The 12283-nt window shown below is 36.5% G+C and overlaps 1 protein-coding gene across 1 annotated transcript; it reads right to left on the bottom strand.

Moving 5' to 3' along the window:
- Window positions 1–318: 318 nt before the first annotated feature.
- Window positions 319–1266, bottom strand: LOC109378018 (olfactory receptor 4S2). Its single transcript, XM_019634478.1, has one exon. The coding sequence runs from the start codon at window positions 1264–1266 to the stop codon at window positions 319–321; it is 948 nt and encodes a 315-aa protein (XP_019490023.1).
- Between the last annotated feature and the right edge of the window lie 11017 nt (window positions 1267–12283).

Genomic DNA, 12283 nt, shown 5'->3' with positions numbered 1-12283 from the left:
ACTTCGAGGGGTAAAAAGTATAACTATTGCACTGTGTTGTACAGCTGAAACTAATTCTAAAAAATGTGTATTTCATAATAAAAATAATTTAATTTAAAAAATTGATAAAAAAAAGATTTTCTGCCCTAGATATTTCAGAAAACTATCTCATTCTGAAATATTTGCTCAAATCTAATAATAATGATAATGATAAATAATACCTTGCTCCTGTAGAATGTGTTATTCTCCCATTTGTTTGTCCCATGAAACCCTGTGAGGTTGTTGTTATTGTCTTCATTGTACAGATGAGAAAAATTTAAGATTATCCTGTTTAAATTGTTACTTCCAACTATTTATCATTTGCTTCTCTGAGAAAACCTTTCTGACCCACAGTTTCTTCATTGCAGCCTTTACTTCTGCATTTCTCATTGTATAAATCAGGGGATTTAACATGGGGGTGATAATGGTGTAAAATACAGCCACCATCTTATCTTCTGAAAAGGTAGTGTCAGGGCGCATATACATGAAAGTACAGGGACCAAAAAAGATGATGACCACAGCGATGTGGGAGCCACAGGTGGAGAGAGCTTTGCGCCTGCCATCTGGTGACTGCTTTCTCAGGGACACTAGGATGACAGTATAGGAGATTAGCAAGATAACAAAGCTCCCCAGAGCGATGGTACCACTGTTGGCTGTCACTACAACACCAACAACGTGTGTATCTGTGCAGGCAAGTTTCAGCACCGGATGGACATCACAGAAGTAGTGGTCGATCTCATTGGGTCCACAAAAAGGTAGCTGGACTACCAGAGCTACCTGGACAATGGAGTGTAAGAACCCACCCACCCACGTTCCCAGCAGCATTTTATTGCATTTGTCTCGGTCCATGATGGTCATATAGTGTAGAGGTCTACAGATGGCCACATAACGATCATAGGCCATTACAGTAAGGATGAAGATCTCAGTGCAGCCAAAGAAATGGACCCCAAAGAGTTGCAACATGCACCCCTCATAGGAGATAGTTTTGTTCTTGGCTAACAGGTCAACAATCATCTTGGGAGCTGTGACTGAAGAGTAACAAATGTCCACAAAAGACAAGCAGTTGAGAAAGAAATACATAGGAGACTTGAAAAGGTTGCCTGTGTAAACAGTCAGCATGATGAGAAGGTTTCCCAGAAGAATGACTGTGTAGAAGAAAGAGAACACCACGAAACACACTTCTTCAACCTCTAGGTTCTGAGAAAGACCCCGGAAAACAAATTCTGTTACGTTGTTTATGTTTTCCATGGAATTTGTCTAGCAGGTTAAGGTCTCAAGACACAATTAAATTATCTGAAAGGAAAACATAACAAAGACCAATATTGATTTCTAACTCAAGACAGATGGATAATCACAGTAGTTGAAAATAGAAAAATCAAGTACTTACTGTTGGTTGGCATGCACTCTTAAAGAAATTGAAGTTTGCATATTCTGATCATCTTACCTCAATAAGATAGTTTATTCATTCACTTCTGATAAAGTGACAAAGTCCAGAGAGAGAAAGCCTAATACTCTCATTCACACATCCATCTAATCAAGAGTCTCACCTTCCTCACTTTTTATTAAGGTTTTCCATTTCTCAAAATTTACTTAGTTATCTTATTGTGTATAAGGCACTCAACCTAATTTTGAAACAACTTCTGTGTTTGGAGATATTGTAAGATTTATGTAATATATCTGGGAAAGTTTGTTCTTACTTTTGACACAGAAACAAAAACATCTACCAACATTTTCCCTTCTGAATACTGTTATGTGTGTTCAAGTAGTAAGGACAGGGTGAACTCGGCAGGTTCTTCTTATGAAACTCTGATCTTTGTGTACATGAATTTATGGTCCCCTAGTTGACAGCAAGCTCTTATAGTCAAGAGGTGGTGTGTTGTATTAGAAAGAGGACCAATATTATACAAACCAGATTCTGAGATATATTATCTATTATATCATTTTAACAATTATTTCTACCATGAAATTAAATCGATTCTGTTGGCCTGGAATAGCCTTTAAAACCCTGATAAGGAAGCAGAGAGAAGAGAAGATAAAGCCATAAAAGAAACCTCGGGAGACACATTAAGACCTAATTGATTTGAAAGGAGGGGAAGCGAAGTCTCTGGTAATTTCTCCATCTTCAAACTCAGTGTTTGAAGATTCCCCAGGAAATACTCTGCTTTTGTATTCTAAACATTTGTCTGACAACTGAAAAAAGGAAATAGACAAAGAAAAAAAGGAAGGACTCTGCCCTTCATCTCACCATTCCTTCAGGCATCCTTTTAATATTTCAAGTTGTATGCTAGTTTATATTAGGTCTCCCACTTAGGATGAATTAAATATTTCTGGAAGAGGTCATCACTGAAAGATCCTTTAAATGGGTTTAGGAAGAGGACAATATTTAATTTAAATGACTGACTCTTCAGTGGTGAAATGTCAGGCACTCTAGCAAGGTCACTATGTGTGGAAAGCAGTCTGTGAAATAGTTTTATTAAAAGGGCATACAAGCTTTTCATCAAACCAAATAACAGATGTAAACGATCCTTTTAGTTATATATTCGAATAGGATTACACTGTGGCTAGGTACTCATTGGGAATTTTGTCCACCTGAGGCCACATCCCCTGAAGATATGTCAAATTCAGTACTTACACCTATTGAACTCTGCTCTCTCAGCTCTCCTTTTGCAGCAATTTTGTGCCTTGGCACGTCCAGCTTTTGGAAAACCATGGGGCTCTGTTTCCTCAGGTTTGGGTATTAGAGTTGACGGAGAAGTCCTTATAGGTGTGCCTTCTCTTATACAGTACTAAGTAGTGATAATAATAAAGGTACTAATAGTAATTGCAATAATAACAATTCAAATGCAGACTGAAGCACATCCCCCTGCTTTCAAGTGCTCATGCTTCTTTGATTTTCCTTCTGAATGAGAACAAAACAAAACCAAACAAAAAACCAAACAACAAAACTAACTAAAAAGATACTGCTTTCCAGAGAGAACTCTGTTTTCCAGAGAGCTCAAATCATAGTAGTTTTTGACAACTGTGAATTGTGTTGCTTGGTTTTCATCTAGAAGGAACTGGGCATTTAAACCCAAGCCTGGGAATTTTGCCTTCATTGTCCATACCATAAGGTTCTAGAATAATTTTTCTTTCTCCTTGAATCAAGACCCAAATCAAAGAATTCCTTCCTCCACTTTCTGAGCAATTCAAACATGATAATGTCTCAAGTTCGTTTGACATTATAGCATTTCTTATTCACAATCATGCTACCCTATCTCAGACATGTCTAGATACACTTTATTATCTTTTCTTAATAATTTTATTCTCCTTTTATTTCTGAGAACGGGGTCTTGCAATTATATTACATGTTTTCAAAATACAGCATTTTGATCGAATTCCCCTTTTCACAAAACTTTTCTATCAATTTAAGAAGAAAAAAAAATCTCACCAGTATTGTCCAGCGATTGAGTTTTGCTTTATTTTCCTATCTCTCCTCCCCTGACATAATTTGAGCACAGCTGTCCAAAACAAAGCAAGAATGATACTTTAGGAATTGCTTTGTGAATAATTACTACCAGAGAATCCTGGATTCTAAAAATTCAAAGGCAGGTACAAATCACGTCTTTGTTATTCAGGTTCTGTCTCTCAGCTACTGAAATTTGCCATTTCACAGTATCTTTGGCAACAAATGGTCTTTTTTCTATTTCTTATAACGTCTCTTTAAAGAGAATGATGCAAAATGTTAATGACCTTGGGGAGAGCCTTTTCACTAGTCTCCTCCCTCCTTAAGCAGAACTACATCAGAGAACTAACAATGAGTTTTAATTTTCAGATGCCCTTTTAATTTGTTAAAAAATATTTAAAATTTTTCTTCATTTACTAAACTGAAAACCCAATCAATTCTTGCATTTAGGGCCATAACACTAAATCCAAAGCATTTCAGTACACAGAATTGATTTATGATTGCTATTTTGTTCATTGAATTAATGTTTTTAAATAAACATAAAATTATGAGATATTTAATGTAACATTAAAATATCTCTTTCTGGGTTTTTATTGAATTTTAATTGTTCTACAGTTTTGGAAGTTATAGTTTATTGGAAACTAGTAGATTCAATAATGCAATTGGAGTTCACTGCTTTTCTTTAATTGACTCTCTGCTGATTTCTGGAGAAACAGGTGGGAAGTTCACTTCCAGCCTATACCTGGGGTGAAGAGTAGTGTATGTAGGCTTTCATTCTTTTACTTTCTGATAACCATTAAGGCTGACTCTTGACCACCAATATTCTTTCTTATTCATGTCCTATTCCTACTGTGTCCTTTCCTTCATTCTTGCTTTTTTTTCTTTTTTCTTCCTATCTTTATATCACCTCCTTCTTCCTTTTTTGTACAAGTTCAAATGCCATACTCTTACTTGTTGATACTGTTAGAGGGAACTTGTGAGCTGCCTACCACATGGTAGCAAGCACAGCTGATTTATTGATCTCACTGGACCTTTTCAGACAGACTATATATTTCTTTTCTAAACAATCTGAAAATAGCTAAGAAGGGGGGAAATATATCCATCGACTCCCCTATTCCACTGGCCAAAATTACCCCCCAAGTGGGCCATGTTCTCTGCAGTTTCTGGCCATGTCACTGGATTCTTCTTGCACTTACAGAAGAAGACAGAGTCCAAATTAGTATCAGGAAATTTATAGCAGGAGGCCATTTTGGAGGGAAAGCCATTGGGCATATCAAGGTTACAATCATGTCACAAAATATCTGCCACCACACCAACAATAGAGAATCTTTGGGGGAAGGATTCCAGAAGTGCCCACGTGGGTGTGAGCTAAAGTCCTATCAAGTCAGGGCCATGAGTGACCTAAAGATGAGGAATAGTTCCCACCTCTTCATCTATGTTCTCTTGATATCATGGTAAAGTGCAGGCCATTGCTAGGGCATGTCTGGCTATAAGCAAGACAGGAACTTGGGTGACATGTAAACAAAGTCCAGTCTAGTTGACCCTTGTACCACTTATATCTATTTGTGTTTTCTTTTTTTATTTAAATATATTGGGGTGGCATTGATCAATAAAATTATATAGGTTTCAAGTGCACAGTTCTGTTATACATCATCTATATATTGTATTATGTGTTCACCACCCAAAGTCAAATCTCCTTCCATCACCATATATTTGACCCTGATTTCCCTCTTCTACCATCTCCCTTCCCTCTTTTCCTCTGGTAACCACTAAATTGTTGTTTGTGTCTACGATTTTTTGCTTGTTTATTTGTCTTTTTTGTTTGTTGCTTTCAGTTTTAATCCCACATCTGGGTGAAATCATAGGGTTCTCAACTTCTTCTGTCTGACTTATTTCATTTAGCATAATAATCACAAGATTACATTTCCTCATGATATGGGGTCTTATTGGAGAATGAAACACATTACCTTCTTCCATGAAAGATGAGGAGATCAGAGGTACAAGTCAACTTCTTCAAGGCAGTGGCCATTTCCAGTTTCCTGAGAAGTCTTAGAGTATGTTAGAAAAGTAGCTCTGTTTCCTACTGCTGCAGCTGTTCTCAGGGTGATAACTTATACTCATCCACTTACCTCTTCAACCACCTGGGCTTGATCTCCCTCAGTTGCTCTCAGTTGCATAACTGCTTAGGTGACACTCACCTTCACCTAAAAGGGATTTGACTCTCCCTTGCTTTGCCCTTGTCAGTGGATCCTACTGCAAACTAGCAGTTGCCACCATCACATAATAAACAATTTGGAGTAGCACCCTCACATACAGTATATGTTATCTCCCATCAAGGGCTGTGTCTCCTACTGCTAAGCAGTGTGAATAGAAAACTTTTGTTGTTGTTGTTCAGGAAGTCTCCACATCCCCCAGACCACAGAACTCCTCAAAACTCCACCCATGTGACAGTCTCCTGAAATTTCACAGAGTTTATCTCCCACTGTCTGCCTGGTGTGAACTGAGTAGCTGTATAAGTTACCTATTACAGTGTACTGATAAACAGCACCAACCCCAAAATTAGTGGCCTACAACCACAAAATTTAATTAAAAATTACTAATTTAGAATCACAAAACCAAAAGTATGGGACTGGTATAAAAATAGATGCATAACTCAATGGACCAGAATGTAGGGCCCAGAAATAAACCCTATGGTCAATGAATAGTTGTCAAAGGACTCAGGACCACTCAGTGGGGGAAAATAGATGCATAAATAATATAGGGAAACTGGGTAATCACATGCAGAAGAATAAAAAGGACCCTTATTTTAGACCACTTATAAAAATTAACTCAAAATATATTTAAGACTTAAATGTAAGACCTAAAATTATAAAATCCCTAGAAGTGAACATAGGAAAAAACTCCTTGGCATCAGTCTTAGCAATAAGTTTTTGGACATGACATCAAAGGCACAAGCAACAAAGCAAAAATCAACAAGTAGGACTATATCAAACTATAAAGCTTTGGCACAGCAAAAGACATAATCAACAGAATGAAAAGTCAGCTTATCAAAAGAGAGAAAATATCTGCAAACCGTCTATCGGATAAGGGGTTAATATCCAAAATATATAAATAACTTATATGATTCAGTACAAAGCAAATAACCTGATTAAAAATAGGCAAAGGTACTAAATAGACATTTTCCTAAAGACATACAAATGACCAACAGGTACATAAAAGTTGCTCAAAATCACTAATCATTAGGGAAATATAAATCAAAACTGTAATGAGATAGTACCTCAGGCCTGTTAGAATGACTATCACCAAAAAGACAGGACAGGAGATAAGAAGTGTTGGAGGCTGAAAATACAAGATCAGAGTGCCAGCAAAAGATTGGTTTCCAGTGAGGCCTCTCTCTTTGGCTCACAGGTGGCCACTTTATCTCTGTGTACTCATGTGGTCTTACCTATGGGGGCAGGGAAGAGAGAGACAGAGATGCATCATTGGTGTCTCTTCCTTTTCTCCTAAGGACGACAATCTTATTAGATCAGGATCCCACCCTCATGACCTCATTTAATCTTAACTGCCACCTTAAAGGCTCTATCTCCAAATATAATCACAGCAGGGGTTAGGGCTTCAACATATTAATTTGTGGGTTGGTGGGGGTAAGGACACAATTCAGTCCATAACAGGTAGTGAATATAAAGGAAAAGAACAGAACTTCAGTCTTTTTGATTCTGTGATTCATTGGGGTTATGTAGCACTTTTATTTGTGTTTAAAAGTTAAAACAGAGAAACAGTGCCACTTGCAAGGTGTAATATTTTTATTTGGTAAATGCAAATTTTAGTTCGTGCCTGAAATATTTTAGTTCTTTGGAATAATACCTTTAACATAAAACACTTTTATAAATTATTACTCATATAATTATGATTTCCTTGTTATTAAGCTGAAACGTACTGTTGTTCATTATTGCAACAGACAAATTTGTAGATATGTTTTCAACTTTAAAATCATGTATGTTAATTAAAAAGTTTTAATCCATTAAAAAAGGGATAAGAAATGTTGGTAAGGATATGAAGAAAAGGGAACCCTTGTGCACTGTTGGTGGGGATGCATATTGGTATAGCCACTATGGGAAACGTGGAGATTCCTCAAAAAATTAAAAATCAAACTACCATATGATCCAGCAACTGTACTTCTGGGTATATATCCAAAAGAAATAAGAACAGGATCCCAAAGAAATTTCTGTAGTTCCATTTTAATTGAAGCATTCATCAAAATAGCCAAGATATAAAAGCAACCTAAGTCTTTGTTAAGAGGTGACTAGATAAAGAAAAACAAAATATAATAACTGAATATTATTCAGCCATGAAAAAGAAGGAAATCCCGGTATTTGTGACAACAGTGATAGAGAGTAATGCGGTGAGTGAAGTAAGTCAGAGAAAAACATATACTGCAAGATATCACTTGTACAACCTCATATGAAGAATCTAAAATTGCTGAACTCATAAAAACAGAGTTGAATGGTGGTTACCATTGGCTGGGGGTGGGGAAAGTGGGGGAGATTCTAGTCAAAGGATATAAACGTCCAGTTATAAGGCACATAAGCTCTGGGGATCTAACATTCAGCATGGTGATTATACTGTATTAATATATTTGAAATACTGTTAATAATACTGTATTATATACTTGAAAGTTGCTAAGAGAGTAGATTTTAAATGTTCTCACCACAAAAAGAAATGGTAATTATGTGACATGGTGGAGGTGTTAGCTAATGTTATGGTGGTAATCATTTTGAAATATATAACTATCAAATCAACAGGTTGTACACCTTCAACTTACACAATATATATGTTAATTATATCCCAATAAAGCTGGAAAAAAAATAACACCTCACACCTATCAGGGTGGCTAATATTAAAAAGACTCAAGATAACAAGTGTTGGTGAGGATGTGGAGTGAAAGAAACCCTGTAAACTCCTGGTGGGAATGTAAATTAGTACAGTCACTACGGAAAAGAGTATGGTGTTTCCTCAAAAAATTAAAAATGGAACTACCATATGATCCATCAATCCTAATGCTGGGTTTTTATCCAAAGGATCTAAAATGATGATTTTAATGGATATCTACACTCCTGTATTTATTGCAGTATTATTCACAATAGCCAAATATTCAAGGTATGGATATGACTTCATTATCTTTAACTAGTGAATGGACATAGAAAATATGACACGCACACACAATGGAATATTATTCAAATATGATTCAGATTTGACAAAGAAGAAAAACCCTGCCATTTGTAACAACATGGATGGAGCTGAAGAACATTAGGTAAAGTGAAATAAGCAAGACAGAAAGAGAAATACTCCATGATTTCACTTATATGTGGAAACAATATAATCCAATTCACAGAAAGAGAGAGTCAAATGGTGGTTACCAGATGCTAGGGGTTGTGGGAAGTGGAGACAGGTTGGTCAAAAGGTACAGGGTTTCAGTTATGTGGAATGAATATGTTCTAGGGATTTAATATATAGCATGGTGACTGTAGTTAAAAATTACCATATTGTATAGTTGAAATTGCAGAAGACAGAACTTAAATCTTCTCAAAACACACACACACACACACACACACAATGGCAACTATGTTGAGAGAATGGATATATTAAGTAGTTTAATTGTGATGATTTTTCAATGGTCTAGCATGGGCTCCCAGACACTTCTGAAAAATGTTGAAAAGGACTATCCCAGTAGTTAAGTGTATCAGTTTGAGAATCAGAAAGACTAGGTTAGAATTTTGTCTTTCTTACTTACAACATCTTGAGCTGGTGTACATTTCCTGGCAACTTATGTCCCAGTTTTCTCTAATATTGAAAATAATAACATCCACCTCACAGGTTGTTAAGCAAATTGATTGAGGAAACACCTTGGAACATATCCATCACACTGCTGTGGACACACAAAAGACTTCCATTTATTTATTTATTTATTTTATTTTTTTTTAAGATTTTTTTTTTATTGGGGAATTGGGGAAAGGGGAACAGACAAGTTGCTGTCGTTTTGTTCTTCAATCTAGTTGTGGAGGATGTTGCTTCACTGGCCCAAGTTGGCACCATCATTGCGCTCTTCCCGGGTGAGGCAGATCAGTCGCCGGCTTCTGGACGGCCGCTCACTGCGGCTGCTGGCCGCTCACGCTGGCTGCTGGCCACACACGGTAGCCCATGGCAATCCACTGCCACAGGGACTGCAGCCCACGCCGTCGCCGGCGACTCATGGCAGCCCAGCTCCAGGTTGAGCTGTTGTTCAGCATCTTAGCTGTGGAGGGCAGTGTCACTGGCCCTCATATGTGGGATCCGAACCGGGGCCCTCTGGCATCCCAAGCGAGTTCTTAACCATCGCGCCACTCGGCCGGCCCGCCATTTATTTTTGTAACTGTGCATGCACCTGGGAGTTAGGGAGATTTGATATTTTGAGCAATAATACAGAGAAATATGCAATAAGCCAATTATTGCACTTTATTATTAAACATGCATTAACTATGCAATAAGCTCAGAAAGAACTATTTTCAATTTTACTTTTAAAGAAGTCACAGAGACTCATATTATCTATAACAGTTGATCCCAGGAAAGGGTCTCCATGTTCATGCTTGGACTAAACAGCTAATTATTTATTTTGTTTAATGCTCCTATTTATGTCTTTTCTGTGTGTGAAGTGTATTTAAATTTTGTTTTCATTCTCATAACTAGTCTTGATTATTAAAGGAGGTGTCTCATGGCAATAGAAGAGTGCCTTGTGTTGGAGAGCTGGGTCCTACAAATTTCTTAATGTCTGTGAGCCTCAAGTTTTTCATCTGTCAAATTAAGTTAATGATATTTACCAACTATCTTTTGAAGAATGGGGTGAGGATGAAATACTCTATTACTTTATTTGAAAAGTGTTGAAATGTAATGATCACTATACATGGAAAGTAACGATCTTTAAGAAGCATCAGAACTATTGAAGAATTTACCATATAGTCTAAGATGAGCTTAATAATGTTCGGTGTGTTCAGAAACAGCCCCATCTTCAAATTGACCTCATGTTAGAATAAATGACTTTCAACATGAAAGATATACTCAGAAAGAGACATTCAGATAATTCAAGATGAATCAACAGTTGTGATGAAAGATTTGTTGCTGATGTTGTTGTTGTTGCTGTTTTTAAGTCTAAACCTTGCTTTCTAGCCTGAAACCTCAGCACATTTTCACAGAAAACCTGGGGCTTGGATTTAGAATGGATTCATTTGAAACACTATGGAGAAATGTTGTTCTATAGATGACTCCATAGGCAAGAGGCAGAAACTTTAGAGAAAATACATTTAGATGGGTCATTCCATCCATGATAAATCTTGCTCTGGAGATGTGAGCAACAAAAATCATTTTTACCTTGTACAGCAGGGATATTTAAAGAGGTTTCCATAAAGGTTCAAGCACCTTGTCTTGTAGTTGCTACTTTTCACCCAGGAATTCATTATCTCCTTTGCTGGAAAGGATTTGTCTTAGGAGCAGGTATTCTGGAGAGATATATCTGAGGAACACCCATTTTGGAATTGGGAATTGTATCCCTTGTGCTTGGAATCAAAACATGTGTGAGTCCCCTTTCCCTACGTAAACCTGGGTTTCTAAGAATGCTGAATGTCATGTGAATAGCAAGATGGCATAATTCCAGTGTGGGGACTTATGATGTAGTTTCCCTGTGGACTTGTGTCACAGAGAGGACTTCTGTTTTCTTACCAATATTAAACCTTTTTAGGAAACCCACTATTGATTGCTTGAGAGCAAGAGCAGTGAGGGCATAAAATTAATGGTAGCCGTTTTAAAGTACTTGACTTCAAAAACTGTTTGTCACATTCACCACAGGGCTCTGGAAGTAAACAGAGACTCTAAAACCCTCCCAATGAGTTCTCTCAGGAACTTATGGTCTGGTCAGTATGGAATACTAGGCAGCATTAAAAATGTGGAGAGTTATCAAAACACAAAAACATAGTTCCAGTTCCAAACACAAGACTTATTCCACACGCTTGTCACTTAGTATTTTTAGTTATTTTCCTTTTAGTAATTCTAAGAGGCATGTAGTAATAAATTCCTGTGGTTTTAATATGCTTTCCCCAATGACTAATGATGTTCAGTATTTTTTCATGTTATTGTTGGCCATTTGTGTTATCATTTTTGTGAAATTTCTGTTCAAGTCCTTTGCACAACTTAAAAATATGAGTTCTGGGTTTCTTATTACTGTTATAAGTGTTATTTACATATTCCAGATATAGGTCTTTTGTTATATATATGTCTTATATATGCTATGTATATATTTATATATAATTTATATATAAATTTTATATATGTATTTTATATATAATATAAATTTTATATATAAAATGTATACATTTTGTGTTGTATACTTATTGTATTATAGCTAGTAAATGTTGATCTACCCCAAAGTAAAAAATATTTGCCCTAGAATTTTATAGGTTCAGCTTTAAAATTTAGGTCTCTGATGCATTTTGAGTTAATTTTTGTGATGGTGTGAGTCCTTTGGAGGCAAATCAAATTTCACATTCTGGGTAGCTTTAGGGCCTTGGATATGGTTTTAGGGTTGTCTTTAATCTTTTTCACACATTTAAATTATAAAATATAATGTGTAAAGAAGAGAGAGAGAGAGAGAGAGAGAGAGAGAGAGAGAGAATGCTACAATGGAAACATCCTTGTAATCTCCACATGAATCAAGAAATAGAATACAAATTGGTAATGGCAATATGGCCTCAGGGATAGAAAAAGACAGTCAGAGGAATAAAATCAATAATGTTGTAA

This window comes from Hipposideros armiger, unplaced genomic scaffold, assembly GCF_001890085.2.
Source record: "Hipposideros armiger isolate ML-2016 unplaced genomic scaffold, ASM189008v1 scaffold_1696, whole genome shotgun sequence".
NCBI classification, from domain to species: Eukaryota; Metazoa; Chordata; class Mammalia; order Chiroptera; family Hipposideridae; genus Hipposideros; species Hipposideros armiger.
This window is presented reverse-complemented; position numbering and strand designations above follow the sequence as displayed.

Excerpts from the sequence above, each read along its gene's own strand:
- LOC109378018 (XM_019634478.1), bottom strand. The coding sequence starts at position 1,266 with ATGGAAAACATAAACAACGTAACAGAATTTGTTTTCCGGGGTCTTTCT.